This window comes from Manacus vitellinus, unplaced genomic scaffold (genome assembly GCF_001715985.3).
Source record: "Manacus vitellinus isolate BGI_N305 unplaced genomic scaffold, ASM171598v3 scaffold_6_pilon, whole genome shotgun sequence".
Classification (NCBI taxonomy): domain Eukaryota; kingdom Metazoa; phylum Chordata; class Aves; order Passeriformes; family Pipridae; genus Manacus; species Manacus vitellinus.
Window position 1 is genome coordinate 29,247,996 of NW_021940750.1, and position 21,629 is coordinate 29,269,624.

General features: G+C 35.2%; 1 protein-coding gene across 3 annotated transcripts in view; it reads right to left on the minus strand.

The window, feature by feature from the left end:
- The window catches only part of ATG2B (autophagy related 2B), a 46,682-nt gene that overhangs the window by 15,795 nt on the left and 9,258 nt on the right, over positions 1-21,629 (minus strand). For 2 of the 3 annotated variants that reach the window (XM_018082477.3, XM_018082479.2), the window contains exons 7-27: positions 18,472-18,568; positions 17,253-17,435; positions 16,415-16,569; positions 15,582-15,693; positions 15,181-15,442; positions 14,162-14,312; positions 13,511-13,603; positions 13,143-13,331; positions 11,630-11,903; positions 9,815-9,920; positions 8,530-8,722; positions 8,240-8,382; positions 6,979-7,136; positions 6,552-6,724; positions 6,093-6,243; positions 5,041-5,240; positions 4,110-4,190; positions 2,315-2,421; positions 1,954-2,046; positions 1,064-1,134; positions 12-88 (exon numbers count right to left, since the gene is read on the minus strand). In XM_018082477.3, the coding sequence (XP_017937966.1) occupies positions 12-88; positions 1,064-1,134; positions 1,954-2,046; positions 2,315-2,421; positions 4,110-4,190; positions 5,041-5,240; positions 6,093-6,243; positions 6,552-6,724; positions 6,979-7,136; positions 8,240-8,382; positions 8,530-8,722; positions 9,815-9,920; positions 11,630-11,903; positions 13,143-13,331; positions 13,511-13,603; positions 14,162-14,312; positions 15,181-15,442; positions 15,582-15,693; positions 16,415-16,569; positions 17,253-17,435; positions 18,472-18,568 (3,069 nt within the window). The remainder of the gene's footprint in view (positions 1-11; positions 89-1,063; positions 1,135-1,953; positions 2,047-2,314; positions 2,422-4,109; positions 4,191-5,040; positions 5,241-6,092; positions 6,244-6,551; positions 6,725-6,978; positions 7,137-8,239; positions 8,383-8,529; positions 8,723-9,814; positions 9,921-11,629; positions 11,904-13,142; positions 13,332-13,510; positions 13,604-14,161; positions 14,313-15,180; positions 15,443-15,581; positions 15,694-16,414; positions 16,570-17,252; positions 17,436-18,471; positions 18,569-21,629) is intronic. The other variant, XM_029964340.1, reaches the window with a different exon arrangement.

Here is a 21,629-nt window from a genome sequence, read left to right on the forward strand (position 1 = left end):
TAAATACTTACTCTTTCTCCCTCAGAATCCGATTTTACTGCTGTAATGGTTAGTTCCAGCAGTCCCATATCCATAACACGAACATAATCTGAAAATTATAATTAGAAAAAATATTAAGATAATAACACAATCCTTATTATTTCTTGTTATTACACTGCCAAAAATAGCATTAAAAAAGGGTTTTATCAAAACCTTTTCTATCTCCACATTTCCTTCTCTTATGAGGATTAGTCTCTGAGTTCAAGTTTCAGCTACTCAAATCAAGAACTCAAATAATTTCAATCCAATATATCACTCCCACTGCCACCATCTGTGTGCAATGTAATCTTTTAAGGTATTTATCCTCATCCCATCTGTGTGAGTTAGAGAAACAGGCACACACAAGTTGAGTGACTAAGCATTCCACCAGTTTTTTAGTTGAAGTTAGAGAAAGAGAACACATGTTCACATAGTACTCGTCTTTCAGTGCCACAAATAACTTATTTCCCCTCTTTTCTTGTTTAAACAAAACAGGCATACATTTATTGTGTCCTTTAATAGAGATCTCTCACCTAAGCTAAATACACACATTTGTGGGTACAAGGATTCATTATTTTTCCAATTCATTTGTTAAATACTGATTTAAGTTCCTCAGTCCTTAAAGGTTCTTCCTATTTCAATGAGAGCAAACCAGTTGGTATCCTTTTCAGAACCTAGAACTCTGTGCCATATAGCATCTTTGAAGTTCAACTATTCTGAATACATCTCATAAAATGAGATCTCTTTTCTATGAAAATTTCTTTCTACGAAACTCCAGATTTTTAAAAATATGCTTTTCTCCAATACCCATTATGGAACTTTAATGAGATAATGGAGGAATTGCAAGTTGCTCTTCTCTGACATACTTCTGAACAAATCTAAACTGGAGCACTCAGATGTTCATCAACACATTCACTCATATTCAAGTTGCTGCTCCTTATCTCCTCAGACCTCTTCTTCAAAAACCTTTATATATGCTGAATATTACTGTAATTTTGTTTCTTTAGGCTCTACAATTGATTAGTCACATCTAAAACATCCTTACCTCTATGGAGGTTGACCATAACAGTATTGCACTTGTCAGACAAGTGCAAAGCAGCTTCATCTAAAATTATCCTAGAACACAAAACAAGATAAAGATGCTAGACAAATGCTGTACAACCAATCAGTCAAAAGAAATTGGTATAGGAAAAAAATACTTTAAAACACAAATATACCTAACGTATCTTAAAGGCAAACTCTTCACTTTAACTTTTCATAATTTCCAAATCCACTGGCAATTAACTACTGTAACATATTTTCACTATCACTAATTATATTGGGTTTGCATTTCAGTTTTTCTATTTGATCCTTTCTAGAATAAGAAATAATGCTTTTGACATACGGAATTGTCACTTATTTCCTTTTTTGCCTTTTTCTCTTTTTGATAAAGCTAACATACACATTTGTTTCAAGGGTAATTTAAAAAGTTTTATCAATAAAATCAAGCAACTTCGTAAATGTTTCACATCAGAACATGTATAACAGAATGAATATTCAACTGAAGTTGCAAGAAAAATTATTAAAAGTTACAGAGATGTTCATTAATCACTAAATATTTAATTAATTAATATACTGTTTCCAAATAACAAATATTTAAGAAATCTTAAGTGTTTCTAATTAATAAAATGGACACAACAACATTTCAGGACATCTTTCAACCGTATTAAAATGCAGAAGTGCTGGTTGTTAAAGAAAGTAATCTAAATAAAAAAATATATTAAAAAATTATTTAACCTAATAAAACAGAAGGATTACACATAAGCAAAGTATATTTCAAAACATGTAAAGCAGTGTGATCATTTACACAACAGGAATGCTTCCAAGGTCAAAAACGCAGGCAGGTGTTACAAGTTTTACAGGAGCTTCCATGAATTACAATCACTTAAATCATACCTGAGAGTAGAAGAGGATTTATCTACTGCAACACTGCTTGAAATGCTGAAAGTTTCAACAGTAAGTAGAGATCTGACTGGCAAAAACAATGGCCTAACAACGAATAGGAAAAACAAATTAATACTCTGTACCTATTTAGAAGTGCAATCAGAGCCCTGCAGATGACCTAATTACATCTTCCCAGGCCTAGGCAAGTGTATATCCTACTTTAAATTGCTTCCAGTTTAAGGGATTTCTGTTAAGTACTTTTTCCCAAAAAGCCTAAATAAATATTCTTTTTAGTATGCAAACTCAGACATTCCTGAAGAATAAATATATAGCTGCAGTGCCACCAAGTGACAAACACTTGCATTTTATTTACCTGTAGTCAAGAGCACAACTCCATAGGTGGACATGAAAAGTTGTAATTGTAGCTGGAGGATTATATCCCAGAACAGGTTCATCAGAAATATTTAAAAAATATAAAATCTAAAAATCAAAAAACATATTATTTTAATAGTTCAATATCTGTTAAATAAATATTCAATCATCTATTGCAAAAAAGAAAATCTCTAGCAGGTATGACAATAACAAGATTAGTAGAAAGAAAAGGAGAGAACAGTTTCAGATATGTAAAGGTGCTTACTCAGTGTTTTTTTATAGAAAAGCAGGGAATGGAAACAAGGCAAAAAACCTCATCAAAATTGCAGTTTCAAAAGTATGGAAAAGACCCAAGTGGTATATAAAGTCTCACAATTCATTTTTAAAATCTTGCCAAAATACAGTTTCATTCATCCTTCTTTGCAGTTGTTACTACAGTATTATCATTTTCTTTGCTCTCTGTCTAAAAAGTCAACTTTTCTTGTAATACTGAACATTGTTAAAGTTAACTTCAAGATATTCTTTTTCTTGGGGCTGGGGTGGAAAATATGCTCAGAACTAGAAATATGTGCACAAGCATTGTACATACAGATTTTTCACGTATTACCATATAAAATAAACACTTATCCTCCTCTTTAGGATCTGTCATAGCTCCTTATCAAATCTCTTACACTATAAAAGTTCTTCATTTATTCTAAGCCTGGAGCATACCACTGCTGCTAGCCTTTTAATTGTTTCCTCTAACTGTCTCTTTGGACAATTTTTTATTTCACCCCTCACCCTCCAAAAGAGATTCCCAAGTGCATTATTAATTGAGCAAATTCATAAAGCAAATATGGAACATGGTTTAAAGCAGGTTACACGAACCCACAGGAATATCATTCTAAGAAGAAAGTAATGACACAGCAGAGTCTGAAGCCCTAAGTTCAGCTCCCTGAAGTTATACAATATCAATGCATATAAAAATAAGCACACCATACATACTGGAGGATAAGAAGGATAAATTTGAATGTCAGGGTTTACTATCTGTAATCCAGTATGGTGTAACTACATGCAACTACACTGCTACCATGCTAATGGCATGCCCTGCTTCACATGTGTTCACACACACAGGGTCTCCAGCCCTGGCTGCTGTGCTGTCCCTCTGCATCCACACCTGTGAGTACAACTCTCCTCATTCAGAAGTGTTTGTGTAAACTGCTGCTTACTACCTCCCTAAGTCTTCTCCTCCACATTACTGCTCTTCAAACTACGCAAAACAGGGAACATATAAGGGAGAAACAAGACTTGAGAAATAAAGTGAACAGAAGGGAAAAATGGGGAAATGCTTTCAGTGCTGCAAGTACTTTGCTTGTTTTGTGGGTGAATTTTCACTAAAGAATTAAAGTACTTGAATAGCATTGCACTACCAAGATTTCTTCGAAAATTCTTAAAAAAAACCAAAACCAAAACCACGAAAAAACCCAAACACTAAAACAAACCACTACAGAACAAAACAACCCCCACCCCACCCCGAACCTCTCTGACACATAGTGGATTTAGGATGATGAGAGGAACTGTACCAAGTGAGTACACAAGAAATAATTTAAAAGCAAGACTACAGCCTATCAGTGGTCTCAAAAAGAGACAAGAAAGAAAGAATAACACTTTCAAAAGAAGAGTATGATAATAAGACATAGCTTAACACCAAGGCTTAACACCAAGATTTTATATCAAGGTTTAGTTTGATACTCAAACCCAATAAAACAATGAGACTAAAACTGAAGATGTAGTTGAGAAAACTGTAGCAATCTGACCTGTTCATGCCAGCTTAAACCTGAAGGCAGTACTCTGTGCTGAAGGGTGGCTCCCCGTAATCCAACAGCAACTAGAAATTCCTGCACAACAAAGTTGCATGACTTAGCTTACATGAAACATAGGTAACTATTTGGCATTTAGATTATGAAATAGTATCTGTTCCCGAAATCTCCAAGTGTATAGAAATGAAGAAAGGACTGGGCCAGGATTAAGCATTCAAAAAACTCCGCTTCACAATACAGAAACCCTGGCTAATACAGTCTCATACCTTTTGCAACAGCGTAGTTTAGAAATAACAGTTTTGTGGTGGTGATGGAAGGAAGGCCACCTGCACATTCGATCCAGGATTCACCAGAAATTAGCAGGAGTACCAACTCAATGTAGTTCTTTCTTATGCTGTTCAAATCTGAGTCAGTTCAGCCCCCCACAACACTTCACAGGTCTGCAGGTTCCTTCTCCAGATAACTCCAACCTGTTTGTCACCAGCTAAGAGGTCATCTTTTAGCCACACCAATGAATGCTGCTGTTACTTAGCTATGTCACTCCAAATAGGTAAGCAAATGCTGCCTATTAGATGACACTGCCGGTAAACTGAGCAGAAAGCTTTTAACTCTTTATATTTGTTCTTGTCTGTTTTGGCACCAGATTAAAATTCAACAAAACAAACAAAGTCAGAAAAAATTGTCAAAGAAATGCCTTCAGTAATGAAATGCAGCATGATTAGCAAAGTGAAACATTGGAAGAATTAGTAAATTATACGGATAATTAAATTTTAGAATCCACCCATAAGATTCTAACAGAAAATTACAGTTTGAGGATGAATGTCATGGTTTGTTTATCTATAGCCCTTGTAACTCCACATCTAGATGCTTCCATATAAATTGAAGTAACTCAAGTAATTTATAAAAGCACAAATGTAAAAACACAAACCTTTGTATTGCTCTCTACTTTATCTGACTGGATTTTGACTGCAACAGTCAGCATACTTGGACTATCCACTCCCACACCATCTGAAGTAGTCCTGCTAAGACCATCTTCTTCAGAAAAACAAATAGTAGGTTCTAACCAATGGGGACGTATTGTGCTGGGCAGTCGTACTTCAGAGGAAGGGACAACCCCATCTACCAAACCTGCAAAGAGATTTTAGAATGAGTTACCTCAGGCTTCAAAGTTGTTACTGATGGAAGAGTGAAGGAAAATCCTTTTTATGCTTTACACTTATAAAACTATTTTAATTATCAAAGTTAGTCATGAACACTGACAACCAAAAACTGTGAAGGGAAGGTTACAGGTGATCCTGATATTTAAAACCAGGGTTCAAGCTAAAATCTTCAGTCTGACTACAGGGTTTAAGTTTTTTATCTGCCCAACAAAACGGCAGAGGTGAAATAAAGGACAGATCTCCAACAGGTTACATGGAGAATAAGAACATGTGTCTCCATTTTATGAGACAGTGTCACGCTAACCCGTAAACATACAATAATTAAGCCTTGCACTGAAAATACCACTGATTCAGAAACATATGAGGGGAAAACCTTAAGAAGTTTAACTAAATGGGGGCTACCAGTCATACAAACTACACAGTCAAAATTCTTCATCTGCTGACTACAACTAGCTACCCAGGAAAAACACAGCAGACGCTGGTACCCTGTAACTTTTTGAATGAAACAACCAATAACATGTAGGGAGCTAGTACTTTCATGGTAAAGAACAGACTGTACAGCTAATTTGACAGAGGATCACAATATCAATGAAGACCAGCAGTTGCCAAGGAAAAGTTTGAGCTAAACTAAGTAAATATAGTTATCATAAAGTTGCATTACTGTAGTCTTTAGAAAGTTTAGCCATGAATTACATCCGTTGTGCCAAATGATACACTATCAAAGAAAAAAAAGAAAAAAAAATACAGCCTTTCTCCTAAAAAAACTGAAAACTTATCTCATTTCAAGTTTAGTCCCAAAGACATGTCAATGCCACCCTACCTTGATGATATAAATTGAGGCTGCTAGAATGGAGACACACATAGTGTCTGTCCTCAAAGCCTTCATATTTAGTCACGCTGAAAAGGGAACCACTGTTGAACTCAAACCAAAATTCACCGTACTTTCCTTCCAGTGTATTTCCATCATCCTGCTGAAGGAAGCATAGAAAGGATAAAACTACTGTTTGCTGAGTTTGCTGCATTTAGACAGTCTAAACTAACATAACTAACTTGCTACCAGTACATGTTTTCCTGCTTTTATTTTAGTTATTCTCATGTGAAGCAAAGTAAACACAATTGGCAAAATATTGCATTGCATTATTGCCTAGTTATAGTATAGTAGTATGAACATTACAGAATCACTGTTAAAAACACTTGTTCTTTCCAAATAAGTACATACAGCATGAAGGGACCCTGTGGTCAAAACAACAAACAACTTTTTCCAGTCTCAGGGCCTCACCTTTACATCTGTGAATACTGACACTAATCCATGGGTCACATTCAGCAGAACAGACAAAAAGCTTTGTGAGTTCTTATTCTGTGAGTCCAGCTTTTTCCTTCTGCGTGAACGATAGTTTGGATCAACAGTGGAATAATACTGTAGTGTTTCTTCCTCAGATCCACTCTCATCATCTAATAGACAAAATGAAAAACAACTCAACTCATTCTCTAACTAGTACATATATTACGTCAATAACTCATTTTTCCATTGGTAATGCAATTCAATTTCACACTTATTTTACTCAAATAAACAGTAATCTACATTTTGTCTTCTTGGTTTATGTTTTCTCCTAAGTTCACAAAATCTTTCCACTAACAGCTTAATCACTTCAGCCAATTATGCTTCTAAATCACTATAGGTCTAGATTATTTATTAAGTGTATTACCATAATTAACTGCAGATTTAAATTGGCTAAAGCTGTCTTTACTGAAAGTGTTGATGAGCTGGCTGGCCACAGATAGTCCAACACCATAAGAAAGGTTTTCAAATGTTTCTACAGGAGATGGAGCTGTGGGTTCCCACAACAATAAATCATTGCTGATCCTAGGAAGAAATACATTGTCATTACACAAAACATATGACTATGTTCCCACTTTATATAAAGTCAGTCAAGCATATTTTCTTTGCAGACTTCATATAACAGATTTCAGATTCCATAAACAAGATAGAGAAAAAAAGTTCAAGAGCACAAGAAATATATTAGTGTGTAAAAGTAATAAATAATGCAAGTAACCTTTATTCTGTAATTATTATACACACATATCAGTCTAACATTTGACAGTGACACGAAAGCCTCTATAAGTAGGTACATATTAGCTCAGTAGGTTGGAGGGGGTGAGAAAATCCTACTTTCATCACATCAATTTTCAACCAAGTTGCAGGAAAAATTTGTTCTTTTGATTTCAGGTGAGTGTGTCTGCTATGGTAAAGACAAATGTGACATTCAGTGTAGAAATATTCCAACAGAATATTCAAAAAAAGGATCAGCTTTGCCACTTTGGAAGTGAAAAATACTCTTAGAAGTGAAGTAATACCTATCAGAGGCTAAAACAGGTCGGCACCTCTCTTGCATCTAACATAGCACAGTACCAATCTAGTAGTATTTTGTTGTCTTTCAGACAGAAAATTAACAAAAATAAAAGTTGAACACACATCTGTAAGTTGGAATTGTTCTCTCTACACTTCTGTAAACCTTTGTAATGCTTACAAAATTGGGTTAGGGTTTTTTCCCCTGACTGCCTTGTAAACTCTAGATGTATAGATGGAAACAATAAGATGGAGTGCAACAGTTTCTGAAGTACAATGATCTACTTAAAGAAGAAATCAGAAAGATTAGAGCAAAATGAAATATTGCAAACAGAGATCTGAACCAAGTACTCAGTGAGAGTAAAGGACTGTTTAGCTTTACCCTTTGTTCACAATATCTGCCAAACACTTCTTAGCAGATGGCTGTCATGGCACCGACCAGACGCCTGAGACAATGCTGTCTCTGATGTTAACTTGAAAAAATATTTATATAGCATTTTATGTTCTTAAATAAACTAAACAAGTGCTACATCTGCTTATTCAATTGCTTTTATCAACGGTGAATACAGAACTAAGAGTGCAGGTCATGATAACCAAGCAAAAACAATTATCATACTTGCCTGTTGTAAAGCTTTTCATAAAAGCTTTTGTTCGGTAATGTTAAGTGAATGTTTGGTAACATGAGTTCCAGTACATAATGAGAATTGCTAATTGTTTTATCCTGAAACTCAGTCATTTCTACTACATCTCCTGGCATCACCATCTGAAAAAAAAAAAGAAAAAAAAAAAAACCTCTTGAGTTAAAAAAACCAAAACGCAAAAGTGGTAGTCAGAAGATGTACATCAAGTAGTGAGGATGTATTAATTTTGTCTACCATAAGCACAAAGCAATAACAAAACTTTATAGTACCTCTTCATTTTCAAACATGACCCTACGAGAAGAAAAAGGAGAAGGCTCTGGTCTTCTAATATCACAGACATCCTTCAAAGAATGAGACCCTCCTTCTTCTTCCTCTTGAAAGTTATTATCACCTTCTTCCTCCTCAGCTGCTATCCTTTCCAGAATAGAGTGCACAGCCAGAGGGTTTATTTTCAATACAATCCTGACATTGGAGAAGTTATGCAGAATAAGCCATTAGATATGCTTATAATGTTTATATTTAAGCACTGTCACATGTCCCCTAGTTCTACTAGCTTGCCACTAAATACACACAGACTAAATAGCTCAAAGACCAGGGATTTTTTTTATTAGATAGTAACATATTTTATTACCCAAAGCCATACTGCTAAGAAAAAAACCAAACTTACATATACAAAGGGACATGGAAAAACAACCATCAGATGAAAGAAAATGTTGCTGTCTGCTTTTTTCAATTCCATCAGGTGACCATCTAGGTGACCTTTTTTTAAGAAAAATCTGGCACTCTCCCAAAATAATGCTTGTTTCACTAGATCATTAACAGCTATTCAAAATACTCTACTGCATGATGCAGTATATTATATGTAAACACTGTTACAGAAAAATTTATTTGTGCCATTATAAAAGAAAAAATCTCCCTACAAACTTGCTGTCAGGAAGCCACTAAATTTTGTGGTATAAAAAGTACACAGCAAATTCTGTAGCAAATCTAAAATTGCCTCTTCAAACATCTTATTACATGCTTCAGTTGCTAGGTCCTTCTCTTCAGTAAGTCCCATGTACTGAATTGCCTTGCATGTGATACAAGCTGCAATAATTCAGTCTTAATATAGTTATTCTTACTGTTATTCTGGCTTATTAATATATAATATAATTTATGAGATAATTATATAATTACTATTAATATATTATAAATATATAACATTAATATTAACATATTATTGTTATATTTTTAGGTAAAACTTGATGGGGGGTTGTTTGGTATTCAGTCTGGAATGCAGAAGTAGGAGAAGAGGTAAAGTGACAAAAAAAATGGGAGAAAGTTTTGAGTCTAATAATTCATCTAACTTTCACTGACATTTACTCAAGGAGTTTTTTATACTTCTTTTTGGTTTTTCATAAATTCTTGAGGTCTTTTCACAAGTTACATGTTCTTTCTTTGCAAATTATTTTCAAGCATTTATCACACGGGCATTCTGCATTAAAATCACAAAAATAACAGTGCTTCTTAAAAATCTAAACAACCCACATTAAAAAACCCCAAATGTTTTTTTACCGAGGCCAGTCAAAATTGTCTGATGACGATGTTACATCTCCATCTGTGCCACCAGACACTTGAAAAAATTTTATTGGTGTTTCTGCATTATCTTCTTCAAATGAACCTGAATAGAAAGAGATTTTTTAAAAATTAACACAGGAATGCTAACTGCTAACTTCAGGTTAGCTGCTCCTCAGGCTAGAGTTTAACTAGCAATTGTCAATGCTATTTACTAAGTTACTCAGGCAAATTTGGTTGTCTCTTCCTCCAAAAAATATCAACTTTTAGAAACAAAAATTATTTCACATTATTTTCTAGCTAGCAGTAGTTAGAAAACAAGACATTTCTAATGCACAGATATCTGCATTTACACTTATAGCATCACTACATTTTGTCACAGTCTTGATAAGTACACGAAATGACACATAAGCAGAGAAGGTTGCAAATATAAATCGGTTTCACAGATTTATTACTTTGGGAGATATTAAGAGGCATGAAATCATTACAGTTTTCTCGATGGTTATTTAGGGAATCAATCACAGAATCGTTAGGATTGGAAAGGACCTCTGCAGAATATCTAGTCCAACCTCTCTGCCAAAGCAGGGTCACCTAGAGCAGGTTACACAGGAACACATCCAGGTTGGTTCTGAATATCTGCAGAGAGGGAAACTCCACAATCTCCCTGGGCATCCTGTTCCAGTGCTCTGCCACCTTCAATGTAAAGTTCTTCCCTATGCTGAGGTGAAACTTCTTGTGTTTCAGTTTATGTCCATTACTCCTTGTCCTGTCTCTGGGCACCACTGAAATGACTCTGGCACCATCCTCTTAGCACGTCACTTTGAGATGTTTATATGCATTAATGAGATCCCCTCTCAGCCTTCTCTTCTCCAGACTAAAGAGACCCTGCTCCCACAGTCTCTCCTCATATGAGACATACTCCAGATCCCTCATCATCTTTATTGCTCTCTGCTGGACCCTCTCCAGCAGCTTCTTGTCTTCCTTGTACTGAGGAGGTCAGAACCAGACACAGCATTTCAGATGTGGCCTCACTAGAGCCGAGCAGAGAGAGAGGATCAGCTCCCTTGACCTGCCAGCCACACTCTTCCTGATGCACCCCAGGACACCCCTGCCCCTCCTTGGCCCCAAGGACACACTTGCCAGCTCAGGGTCAACTTGTCATCCACCAATACTCCCAGGTCCTTCTTTCCAGAGCTGCTCTCTAGCAGGTCAGCCTTCAACCTGTACTGATACTGGGGTTACTCCACTCCAGGTGCAGTGCCCTACACTTGATCTTATTGCACCTCATTAGGTTTCTCCCCACCCAACTTTTCAGCCTATCAAGGTCCTGCTGAATGGCAGCACAGCCTTCAGGTGTATCAGCCACTCCCCCCAATTTTGTGTGGCCAGCACCTTGCTGAGGGTGCATTCTATCCCTTCATCCAAGGATTCTTCATTTCTAGACTAGACTTCTAACTTACAGAGCTGTAGTAATCTCCTACGAATCTACAAAACTTACCTGGGATAGAGAACAGAGAGATACATGAAACTGAAACAAACTGGTATAACAATGTAACAGAAAATAGAAGAAATACTAGCTCAGATCTCAAAAACTAAGAATGCAAGCACTACACTTAGATACATTAGCCTCCTATTATTTTGTTTTCACTTATGTTGGTATTTAGTACAGAGCACTAAACTACAGCAGAGATATCTACTCAAAAATTCAGGTGGAAAGACACTCCCTATGTTAATCCATATGAGAGGACCTTTTTCTCAACTACACAGTATCTGGGAAAATAAAAAGAACATTTAATATAACGTTAACATTCTTACCAGTTAGCTCTTTAAAGGTAAGCTCTAATTTAACTTGTTCTGGAGTTGACCCTCCTATAAATTCAGTTTTAAATTCCATATCTGTAAATTCAAGATGAAGAATCTCCTTCTGAAGTGATTTCTTAAACCATGGTCCTCTTTCTTGATCTGACCGTAGGTCAGGTATTGGGAAGCGAACAGAGAGATTTAATGCTGGGGCAGTGACTTGAACTGAAACTCTACAGTTTGCAGGAGTATGTGAATCATCCAGAAAAACTTCAGTAAATGCTTTATGCTAAAAAACAAAGTACATGGAAAAAAAAAATCTAAATTAGAGAAAATTGCATTAAAAGTGACTATGGGGAAAGTTTTTTGATGCAATACCTAAAAAAGAAAAATATTATTTATGTATCACAGAAAACATACATTAAGGCCAACAGCTATTAGTCTTAGAATATTTTTCTATTATTAGTGCTGTTAACATTCTATTTAGTTAGAAGTCAAGTATTTGCAGAAGTTAGCAATCCTTTAAAAAAAGCCTATTTTTGCATCTTTCTTTTTCTCTTATAGACAAAGTACCAAACAATACTCAGCTGCAGTTGGGAAATACTGTGTCTCAGATATTTTTTTTAAAATTGTGACTGTTAAGAAGCCAGGAATTATTATCCTGTGTATTTGCCCCTTTCAGCAAGTCATGTCATCCAGCTCCTGTCACTGACATGTCCTTCAAAGCCTCCCTGAGGCTGACCAACACTGAAAAGAATCAAACTCTCAGGACACAACCATATTGATAGAAATGATTGATGTCTTACACATTCTTTAAATAAGGGTTCTCTTAAATAGGTTTGAAAACTGATTTTTTTGGAATCGATCGATGCAGCAATAAAATTTCATGAAGATATTTGTTGCTGTGTAGTTAATTGTATTAATCATTCCTCAAGTACTTCAAGAAAAGTAGTCCAGTTTAATGTTATTGTGCTAAAACTTCTGTTGGTCCCCAGTCACTAGAATGCAAAGCATATGCTCCCCATCCTCTCTGTGACCTACCCCAAAAGCAGATAGAGAGAGGTAGAAGCAACTGGGCTGACTGAGACACAAAGATTTCAATACAGAAGTGTAATTGTCAGCAACAGTTTACATCAGTTGCTGGAGAGCATGATGAGAGAGTTCAGGGATGAGAAGTCAGTCAAGATTCTTCTTTTTGGCTCAGTTCTGTCTGCTTCAAGAAGCTGAGAATTTATGCAGTTTGTGAAGCATCTACCATTGTCTTTAGGTGTGTTATTAAACATGCAATCACTGAATCTAAAATGAGAACCTATGTCACATGGCTACTGTTCTATGTCAGAAGTTAAAAAGAAAAACAACAACAAACAAAAGAACAGAACAAAAAGAAACAAAAACCCTCTCACATTAAAAAAACAACCCTCAACCACCACAAATCAATTAGAACTAGCAATGTCAGGCTTAGTGCCATCCTGCCTTCCTCCTGCAAAAAACCCAGCAAGTTTATTAATCTACCTCTCTTTTAACTTACCAGACTTATGTGCTTATTGTAAGAAGCATACATGTGAGATGCCATCATCTCCACTGTAGTTAGTTTCTGTGGCTGAAGTAAGGAATTCAATCTGTCTACAATACTAATATCCAGCTCACAAAATACTGGACTTAACTTTATTTGTAACTCTGCCTTCTGTGGTACAGAACTGAGTCTCCCTTGACTACCCTAAAAAGAAAGAGAAAAAGCAGTAAAATCTTTAACAACAACAACACAGTGAAACAAATCATAATAACTGAGAGTTAAGGACTCTCTGTTTTACAAGTTAGATAGCTTTCTGTTCAAATAAACCAAATTAGACAAAGGTTATTACACAGAAACTTGGTCTTTTAAATCTGCCACCTTACCTGAGGTCCTCTATTATCTGAATGCTTATAATGCAGCTGAAGGCATGGCACAGTATGAGAATCGTTTCTTTCTTCAGAATGAAATGTCAGCAGCTTTAGAAAAAAAAAAAGTATTAAAAGTACTTAATAAATAAGGAGGAAAGAGTTGACACAGGAGAAGGTATTTATGACATTTTACCTAGAACAGACAGTAGGTAACCCCACATTCAAGTCAGTGAACAGAGCCCCAGCCCAACTGCTTACTCAATGCACTTACTCAGCTACTTTATTGGATGTCTCTGACCATTAAAAGAGATGGAAGAATAATCATCATGCAAAGAAACCTTTGCATTGCTCAACTCTACTGGTTAGTTTTTAGAAAACATTTACTCTAATTCCCAAACTGCATTAAGCAGATTTAAAAGAAGTAAACTAGTGAAGTTTGGCTGCTTGGTGCTATTCCTGTCAGTTATGACAGCAGTCAGGTTCACTATTTGAGCTCAGAATTAAAATTGAAGGTGTATCTTAAAACCATAACATATTTAAAATAGTAAAAAAAAAAAAAAAAAAAAAATCAAGAAAAATTTAAATTACAACCATTTTAAAATGTAGCATTGTCAGTTATACAATTAAAATTTCTTTGCTATGGAACTCTCTCTATATTTTACATACCTCTGTATAGTGAGGCTGCTTGGAATGAAAGTCAGTAGAAAAAAGGCATTCCAGGAACTCCATATTACCAATGGATAAATCAGTACTAAAACTTCGAGAGGCAGTCCTTTGTCTTTGTTCATAAGACACTTTGATGCCAGTACCTATAAACCTAATTATTAAAATCATGAATTATGAAAAGTAGCACAAAACAATATCAAAGTCAATAAAAATAACAAAGTCAAGATTTAAATATACAAAATAGGATCACTATAATCCTTTTAAAATCATTAAAGGAACTATAATTTCTTCAAAAATATGAAAATATCTAATTATAACAGATTTTGCAATGAAGACAATGGAGCTCACTTAGGTTACACATTCAGCAATCGTCAACATAGAGAAATTTGTAAAGAACATTTTAGACACCTAAGAGGTGCAAGTCACATAAATCTAACATCCTTAGACAGACAATGAAAAAGTCAAATGTCTCAGAAAGTCTAAATTACATGCATAAGGTAAGAAAAGGTATATACACCCTTACATATCTTACTTCATACACTGTACTGGGATGGTAAAAACTTCTGCAAAAAAGGACCGTTGACTGACTTTATGATTTTGTTCACACTTATATTTTATCTCTATTAATACACTATTTTGCACTAAGTAAACTCCTAAGCTCCTTCAAGCAGAAATCACTACAGTGGAATAAAAATAGTCCCGTAAAACACAGCTGTTTCTAAAGCAATAATTATCTTAATGATTCTTGACTCTAGACTTCTGTGGTAGAAACTGTACCTAGTTTAATTCATCTATTAAAAAGCTAGGTGATTTTAATGTTTATAATATTTTTTTTCTTAATTTAAAAAAAAGTCTTGGAAAACAGATGTCAAAATTTAAGACTATTTTGAAATTAATAAAGAAGTCTAATGCAATTCAAATATTAAGTGACACAATTCCTATGGAAATAAACTTACTTAATTCAAATTTACTTAAAATATATTTTTGTTAATTATATTTATTAAGAAGCAAAGTTATACCTAAGGTGATCATGAGAACAAGCTTCTGCAAATACTTCTCGGAAGGACAGAAAATCTTCTGTTGAAAACTTAACTGGCTCGATCTTTTCTATTCGGGCAAAGAAATCCCGAGCCATTGGTGTCAATGGGTTAAGGTTCAGTGAACTTTCAGGTGGGGGTAAAGGGTCAATATGAAGTACAGACACTGAGAAAGTTCCAACTGCCAGTCTAAAAAGCAGCTCAGGTCTGGATTCATCCACAGAAACAGATCTGGATGGAATAGCTGAAATACAAAATTAAGTTCACGTAATTTTTCAGCAATAACACATTTATAAAATCATCTTACTTTTGATTTTCATTTCTTTTTACCAAGTTGCTGCATAACAATTCATTTTCAGAATTACCTAGCTATTGTTACTTACATGTCCTTCTTAAGGAAGTCTGGTGAACCATATTGGCTGCCAGCGAAGAACCTCTTGGAGGCTGTAATTCTTGTTTGTTACGATCAAGAAAATCACCCCAAGTTGGTTGAAGCTAGAACAAAAACATATAGGACCTTAAATTTGCAAAGAGCTGTTAGATATTAGATCAAATATAAATAATAAGGTAAAGAAACACAAAAACCCAATATGTATAATCAACATCATGCCATTTCATGGGGTATTAGTGCTCAACTTATTAATGTAGATTTGCTTCACTTTGGGGTATGCTTTTTAATTCTATGATCTTCTGCACCCACATATTTTTAAAGCTGAAGTTGCACTTCATGTGCTTTTTACAGAGAAATGGGAGAATATATGCTCAACTATTCTCCATGGTTTTCATTAAGCAAAACACTAGGCATATAAAAAATTTAGCAAAGATGGTGATAACAACAACTTAAGTTTTTATGTTGTTTGAGGAATAATGTAATACAACAATTTTGTACTTTTTATTGTCACAGCCTGCGTAGTCTACACTGAAAGAAAACCCAGGTGGCAAACATGCAGCTATTAAAAAGAAAATGAATCACAAAGCATCCCACATAAGCTTCAAGGCATTTGAAAATACATTTCTTAGCTTAGTGGCCAAATAAATGAGAACCATTCCATTTCAATTTCCATAGCAGAAAAGGAATATTATCAGCTCTAAACACTTTCCATTGTTCTAGAATTTTTCCATAGTTCTCGATAATGTAAAGAATGCAACAGTTATGCAATGGTGTCAGACAAAACTGTTAATTTTAAAAAGATTTTAAATGTAGTTAATACTATACCACTGTAGTGCTCAGTGGAGATCCTGCTGGTGTAGTTGTATATGTACTGGTTAAAGACAAATCTAGATCCATGGTTGGAGGGTCTCCAAGAGGTGGAAGGGAGGAAAGGCTGTGAGACATGTCCATTTCAGCCATTGAGAAGAAAACTTCTTCTTCTAATAAGAACCATAGATAGTAAAGAGTTATTTTCTTATTAAAAAAATCACTTTACTTTTAACAAAAATGTATTCCTAAGTTTACAAATCTAACTGCTAGACAGAATAAGCAGCTAAATACATTATTTACAGAAGTTCCAAGGTTTCTTGATGCTGGGACTAGTAGTGTCTATGGAGAGAGATTTAAATAAAAATAAAAATCAAAAGGAAAAAACCCTAATGACCACTAAAACAGTTAAATGTCTCATTTTCATGTTCAACGTGGCATATTTTATAGAAATTCATGCACTCTCCTTTTGACAAATCAAAGTTCCCACTTTCACATTAAAAATAATTAGCAAAAAAAATTGAAATAAAAATATCAAGAAAATACAACTATTAGATGTAATTTCTATTCTAGATGTAATTTCCTCAACCATACATTTGAAAAGATGTTACACTGCATGTGTATTTGCTGTGTGCACATTAATATAAACCGAACAGTTTTAATGAAATACTGAATCAAGTCTAGCCCGATACCTAAAATAGTTAATTTTTTATTCAACTTTACAATCAATAACTTTGACATCAAATAATTGTAATGCTATTTCAGTACATAAGTTGGTAAGATTCAAAGCTGAACACTCAATTTAAACAATGTTAACACTGATTATTTGCTATGTTGCATTGTCTTTTATACTTGCCACGACTAGAAGGTGTTCTGGCACTCTCTGTCTCATAGAAGCTTTGTTCAGATGATGCTCCTGCAGATAAAGACTCTTTTCTTAAATAACGTTTCAACTCCATCTGGATCCGGTACTCATCCTCCTGTTGCATTGGTCGGTTCTTCCTATCTTTATTTGACAATTCTATTCTGTTTAGACTCTCTGCATTCAAAAAAAAAAGCACAGAAAGCCCACTGTAATTTCCTTAACAGTATCCCTAAGAAAATCCAAAAATTAATCTCAAAATTAACCATTGCTGTATATATAAGCATCTGTAGATATATGTATATACAAACACATGTCTGTTGTACATCAGATGTGTATTATGTGCATTTTCTTGGTTTGAAGATTTTACCTGTCCAGAACAGACTACTCTCTCCCCAGCATTCATTAACTTCAAGTCTGAAGAAAATATTTTAAGGTCATATATGCAAGTCACATATAATATTAGCATACATTTCTCAGTCAGCTTTAGGGACTAAGATCACAATCTCTTAAACGTTTTACTATTAAGGAAGTTTTAAAATTTCAGGTTTGAAGATCACACACACATGGGAAGCTATATGTAATACTTCTCCAGTTGTCCAATGAACAAGTCCAGCACAACAAATATATCAGTATCAGAAGAATATTAATTACCTACCCAGGACATGGGAAATCTTTTTGAAAAGATTAACTATCTACCCTAATAATTGTTGTTACATGAGGTAGATGGGGGAACAAACCAAAACACCCTCATCCTTCCAATGCAGTAGTTCAAACACTGCTGTTAATTCTTCACCAATATGGACAAACAGACTCAGTTACTGTCTGCTCTATGATTTCTGTGCCTGCCACTAAAGCATAGGACAAAGAAGGTAAGCTACTCTCATGAAACAGCACTACAAGAACCACAATTGGTTTGGTCTCCTGATTTTCTCCACTTAGAATTTTCTCATGTCTTGTCCTATTATATAGTACTTGTCAAGCCTTATTTGTTATTCTTTTCATTACTAGCATTTACAATTTGCAACTGAAATCAATAAATTGATCATAGCCCTAATTCAGAGCAGCTACAAAACATTTTGCTAATATCAGATAAACATTCATAATAACTCACCACAAATATTTTTTTCCACTAAGGAAATTCATTTATCTTGCAAAGTTTACTTTTTGGCCATTGCAATACATATTTAAATTTTACAGAATGTTCACTTGCCTGGTCCAGCAATAGCTGCTACCATGTCCAAAAGAAGATGCACCTGTCTTGGTGACAGAAATAGATGTACAGAGTCTATTTGTCCATCTATATCCAACTAAAAAGAAAAAGGAAGAACATTTTCAAGAACACTGAAGGAATTTTTCTCTGCAAGTCTTGAATCAAGTATTTTGATAAAAGATTTTTTACACTTTTGATGTAAATATAGCCATTCCAGCAGTATCTTCATTTTCTGCACAACACCTAGAAATTTAATTGTGTATTGCTTCCAACCTGTAGCTTGGCAGGATAAATGCAAATGCATCACTATTAGGTTAAAATAAATACACAATCTCAGATGAGAAAAACTCAAGAATTTCGTTCATCTGCTAATTTTTTTCCTTTTAATAATTCCATAAATAAATAACTATATAATGTTAGTTATTACATACTAATTATAAAATATTGACATCAGCACCTTCTGAAATAGACCTTAAAACTGTGAAGGGTCTCTTCAGGACATCTCTTTAGTATACAGATGAATAAATTCACATACTTTCTTCATGACGAGTGGGATGTTTACAGAAGTCCAACTGTTTTGAGATGGTATGCAACAAAGCAAGCCACTTAGCTTTAGAAAGCAAATCAAACTAGAACTATCTTAAAGACTTCTATGGATTTATCTTTCAGTTCAAGAATCCTGTACTCCCAGACATTGGTCCATTCATGATTATTACTCATTGTATTGGGTGTGGCAAGGTATTGGCAGCGAGGTTTTGCTGCAGGGCCAAGAGGTCAGGGTCTGCCTAGAGCTGGTTCCAGCCAGACTTGTAAAGGACACACCTCAGGACACAGCTGAGCCTACCAGCAAAGCTGGTAGTGACTCCTCGAAAAGATATTTAAGGAAGGGCAAAATGCTGCATGGGCAGTGAGGAAAAAAAACAGCAAGAGAAACAATCCTACAAACACTGAGGTCAGAGAAGAAAGAGGGGAAGCAGGTGCTTCAGCTGCCAGAGCCTCTGGAAGAGATCACACCAGAGCAGAAATCTACACTGCAGCTCATGCAAGTCCCACTCTGCAGCAGACAGATGTGCCCAGGAGGAAGCCTGTGGGGAGCCCACACTGGAGCAGGTTCCTGGAGGTGCTCAGCCCATGGAGAGGAGCCCACACAGGAACAGGTTCTCATGTCAGGAACCATCGTTCATGGAGAACTCGTGTGGGACCAGGTTTATCCTGCTGGACTGCAGCCCACGGATAGGACCCACACTGAAGCAGTTTGTGAAAGAATGCAACACGAGGGACCCATACTGCAGTAGGGGAAAAGGTGAGGAGGAAGGAGCAGCAGAGAGGAACTGTTATGAACTGAGTGCAACCCCTCAATTCCCCATCCTCCCTGCACTGCTCAGGGCGATGAGGAGGTAGAGGAGTTGGGAATCATGAAGCGAAGTTAAGCCTGCGTAGAAAAACGGGTGAGGGAAAGCTAGTTTAGTTTGTTTCTCAGCATTCAACTCCATTCTACTTGGCAATAAAGTCATTAATTTTCTCCAAGTTGAGTCTGTTGTGCCTGTGACAGTAACTGCTAAGTGCCCTCCCTGCCTTTATCTCAATCTACGAGCTTTTTCATCACGTTCTCTCCCGCTGTCCAGTTGAGAAGTGTTAGTGAGAGCAGCTGGATGGGTGTATGACAGCCAGCCAAGGTCAAGCCACCCCACTCATGGGAAAAAAAAACAACCAAACAAAACAGGCACCCAAATGAGTGCATTTATATGAAAATATACTTTTGCTCATAAGGACCTTAAGGGAATATTTACCTAAGCAGGGAAAATAAATGATCATTTAGTTCTGTGTACTGTTCTCTATTTTTTCCATCCTTTGGAAAGAGTTGTAAGAAAATGACACTACTGAAATGTGTGCACTCGACATGAAGTTACAAAGTGCACTTTGTATTTTACATGCTTGAAACGTCTGTCCGAACATAATTCAGTTTCCAGAGTAAAAAAAAGAGTTGAAACTAGACTAAGCAATATACTGTATCCATGTTCTTTTTAATATGCATGAACTCTACCCGATAAACCAAAAATCAGCTCCTTCTTCAATTTTGTCATGTAGTATTACATCCATTCACTAGTTTGGTTGTTACTCTTATTTAACCTAACAGCATTTTTACCTGTACTCAAGAACAACTTGCAGAGATCACTGCTTAGTCTTCCGTTATATTGAACATTTCGTATAAAACAAAAGTTACTCTCAACTCTGCCCTTGACATTTTTCTGTCAGCTATATTAAAATATATCTAATGACATAAAAGTGGGAAATCTTCAGCAACATCTGGATATCAATTAATTTAAGGGTGTTAACTGCATTAACTATTCATGCTTTTGAAATAGCCAGCATTTTTCTACTTCACACCAAACGAAATTTTATTTAACTTTTCAAGGCCCCTTCTTAACTGAATTAACAAGAAAAGTTAAAGATTGACTAGAAATTGCTGGACATAAAAAAAACTTTTCTACTCCAGTAGAAACCTTATGCTTTCTATGAAATATAGTATGGTATACAAGACAGGTCAATAGCCAGTGTTAAATTTGGAGACAAGGGGAATATATTTACACAACTTTACTTATATACTCACACTTTTTTAGGAAAATAGGGCTTTATTTTCAACTGCTTTGCTTCCTGCATCTTTATGTAAAATAAATATTACATTTATATAAATAAAAATTTTTAGTATTTCATTATGGCATTATTATTTGATTTACTGTAGATTTGAATATAAAAATTCACAAGTAGAAGTGTTCATGTTAGTTTTATAATGCTGCAAGTCTGAAATTATTTAACCTAATTAATCATTTACAGTTTACTTGTAATTGTTGAAGAGAATGACACCCTTTTAAAATCAAAGTGATTTTAATCAACCACCAGTTACACATTCCACACATACGTAGGCAAATCAGTCATAGTGCCACAAGAAAAAAGGACAAATGGATAGTAGCGGGAGTTTCATGAAAACAAAATAATTTTCTCAGAAGTAACTCAAATACATAAATTCATAGAATGGAATCAGAGAATCATTAAGGTTGGATCATCAAGATCAACCTTCAACTGAATACCACTCTGCCCACTAAAACATATCGAAGCACCACATCTACTTGTTTTGTTGAACACTTAAATTAAGTCTC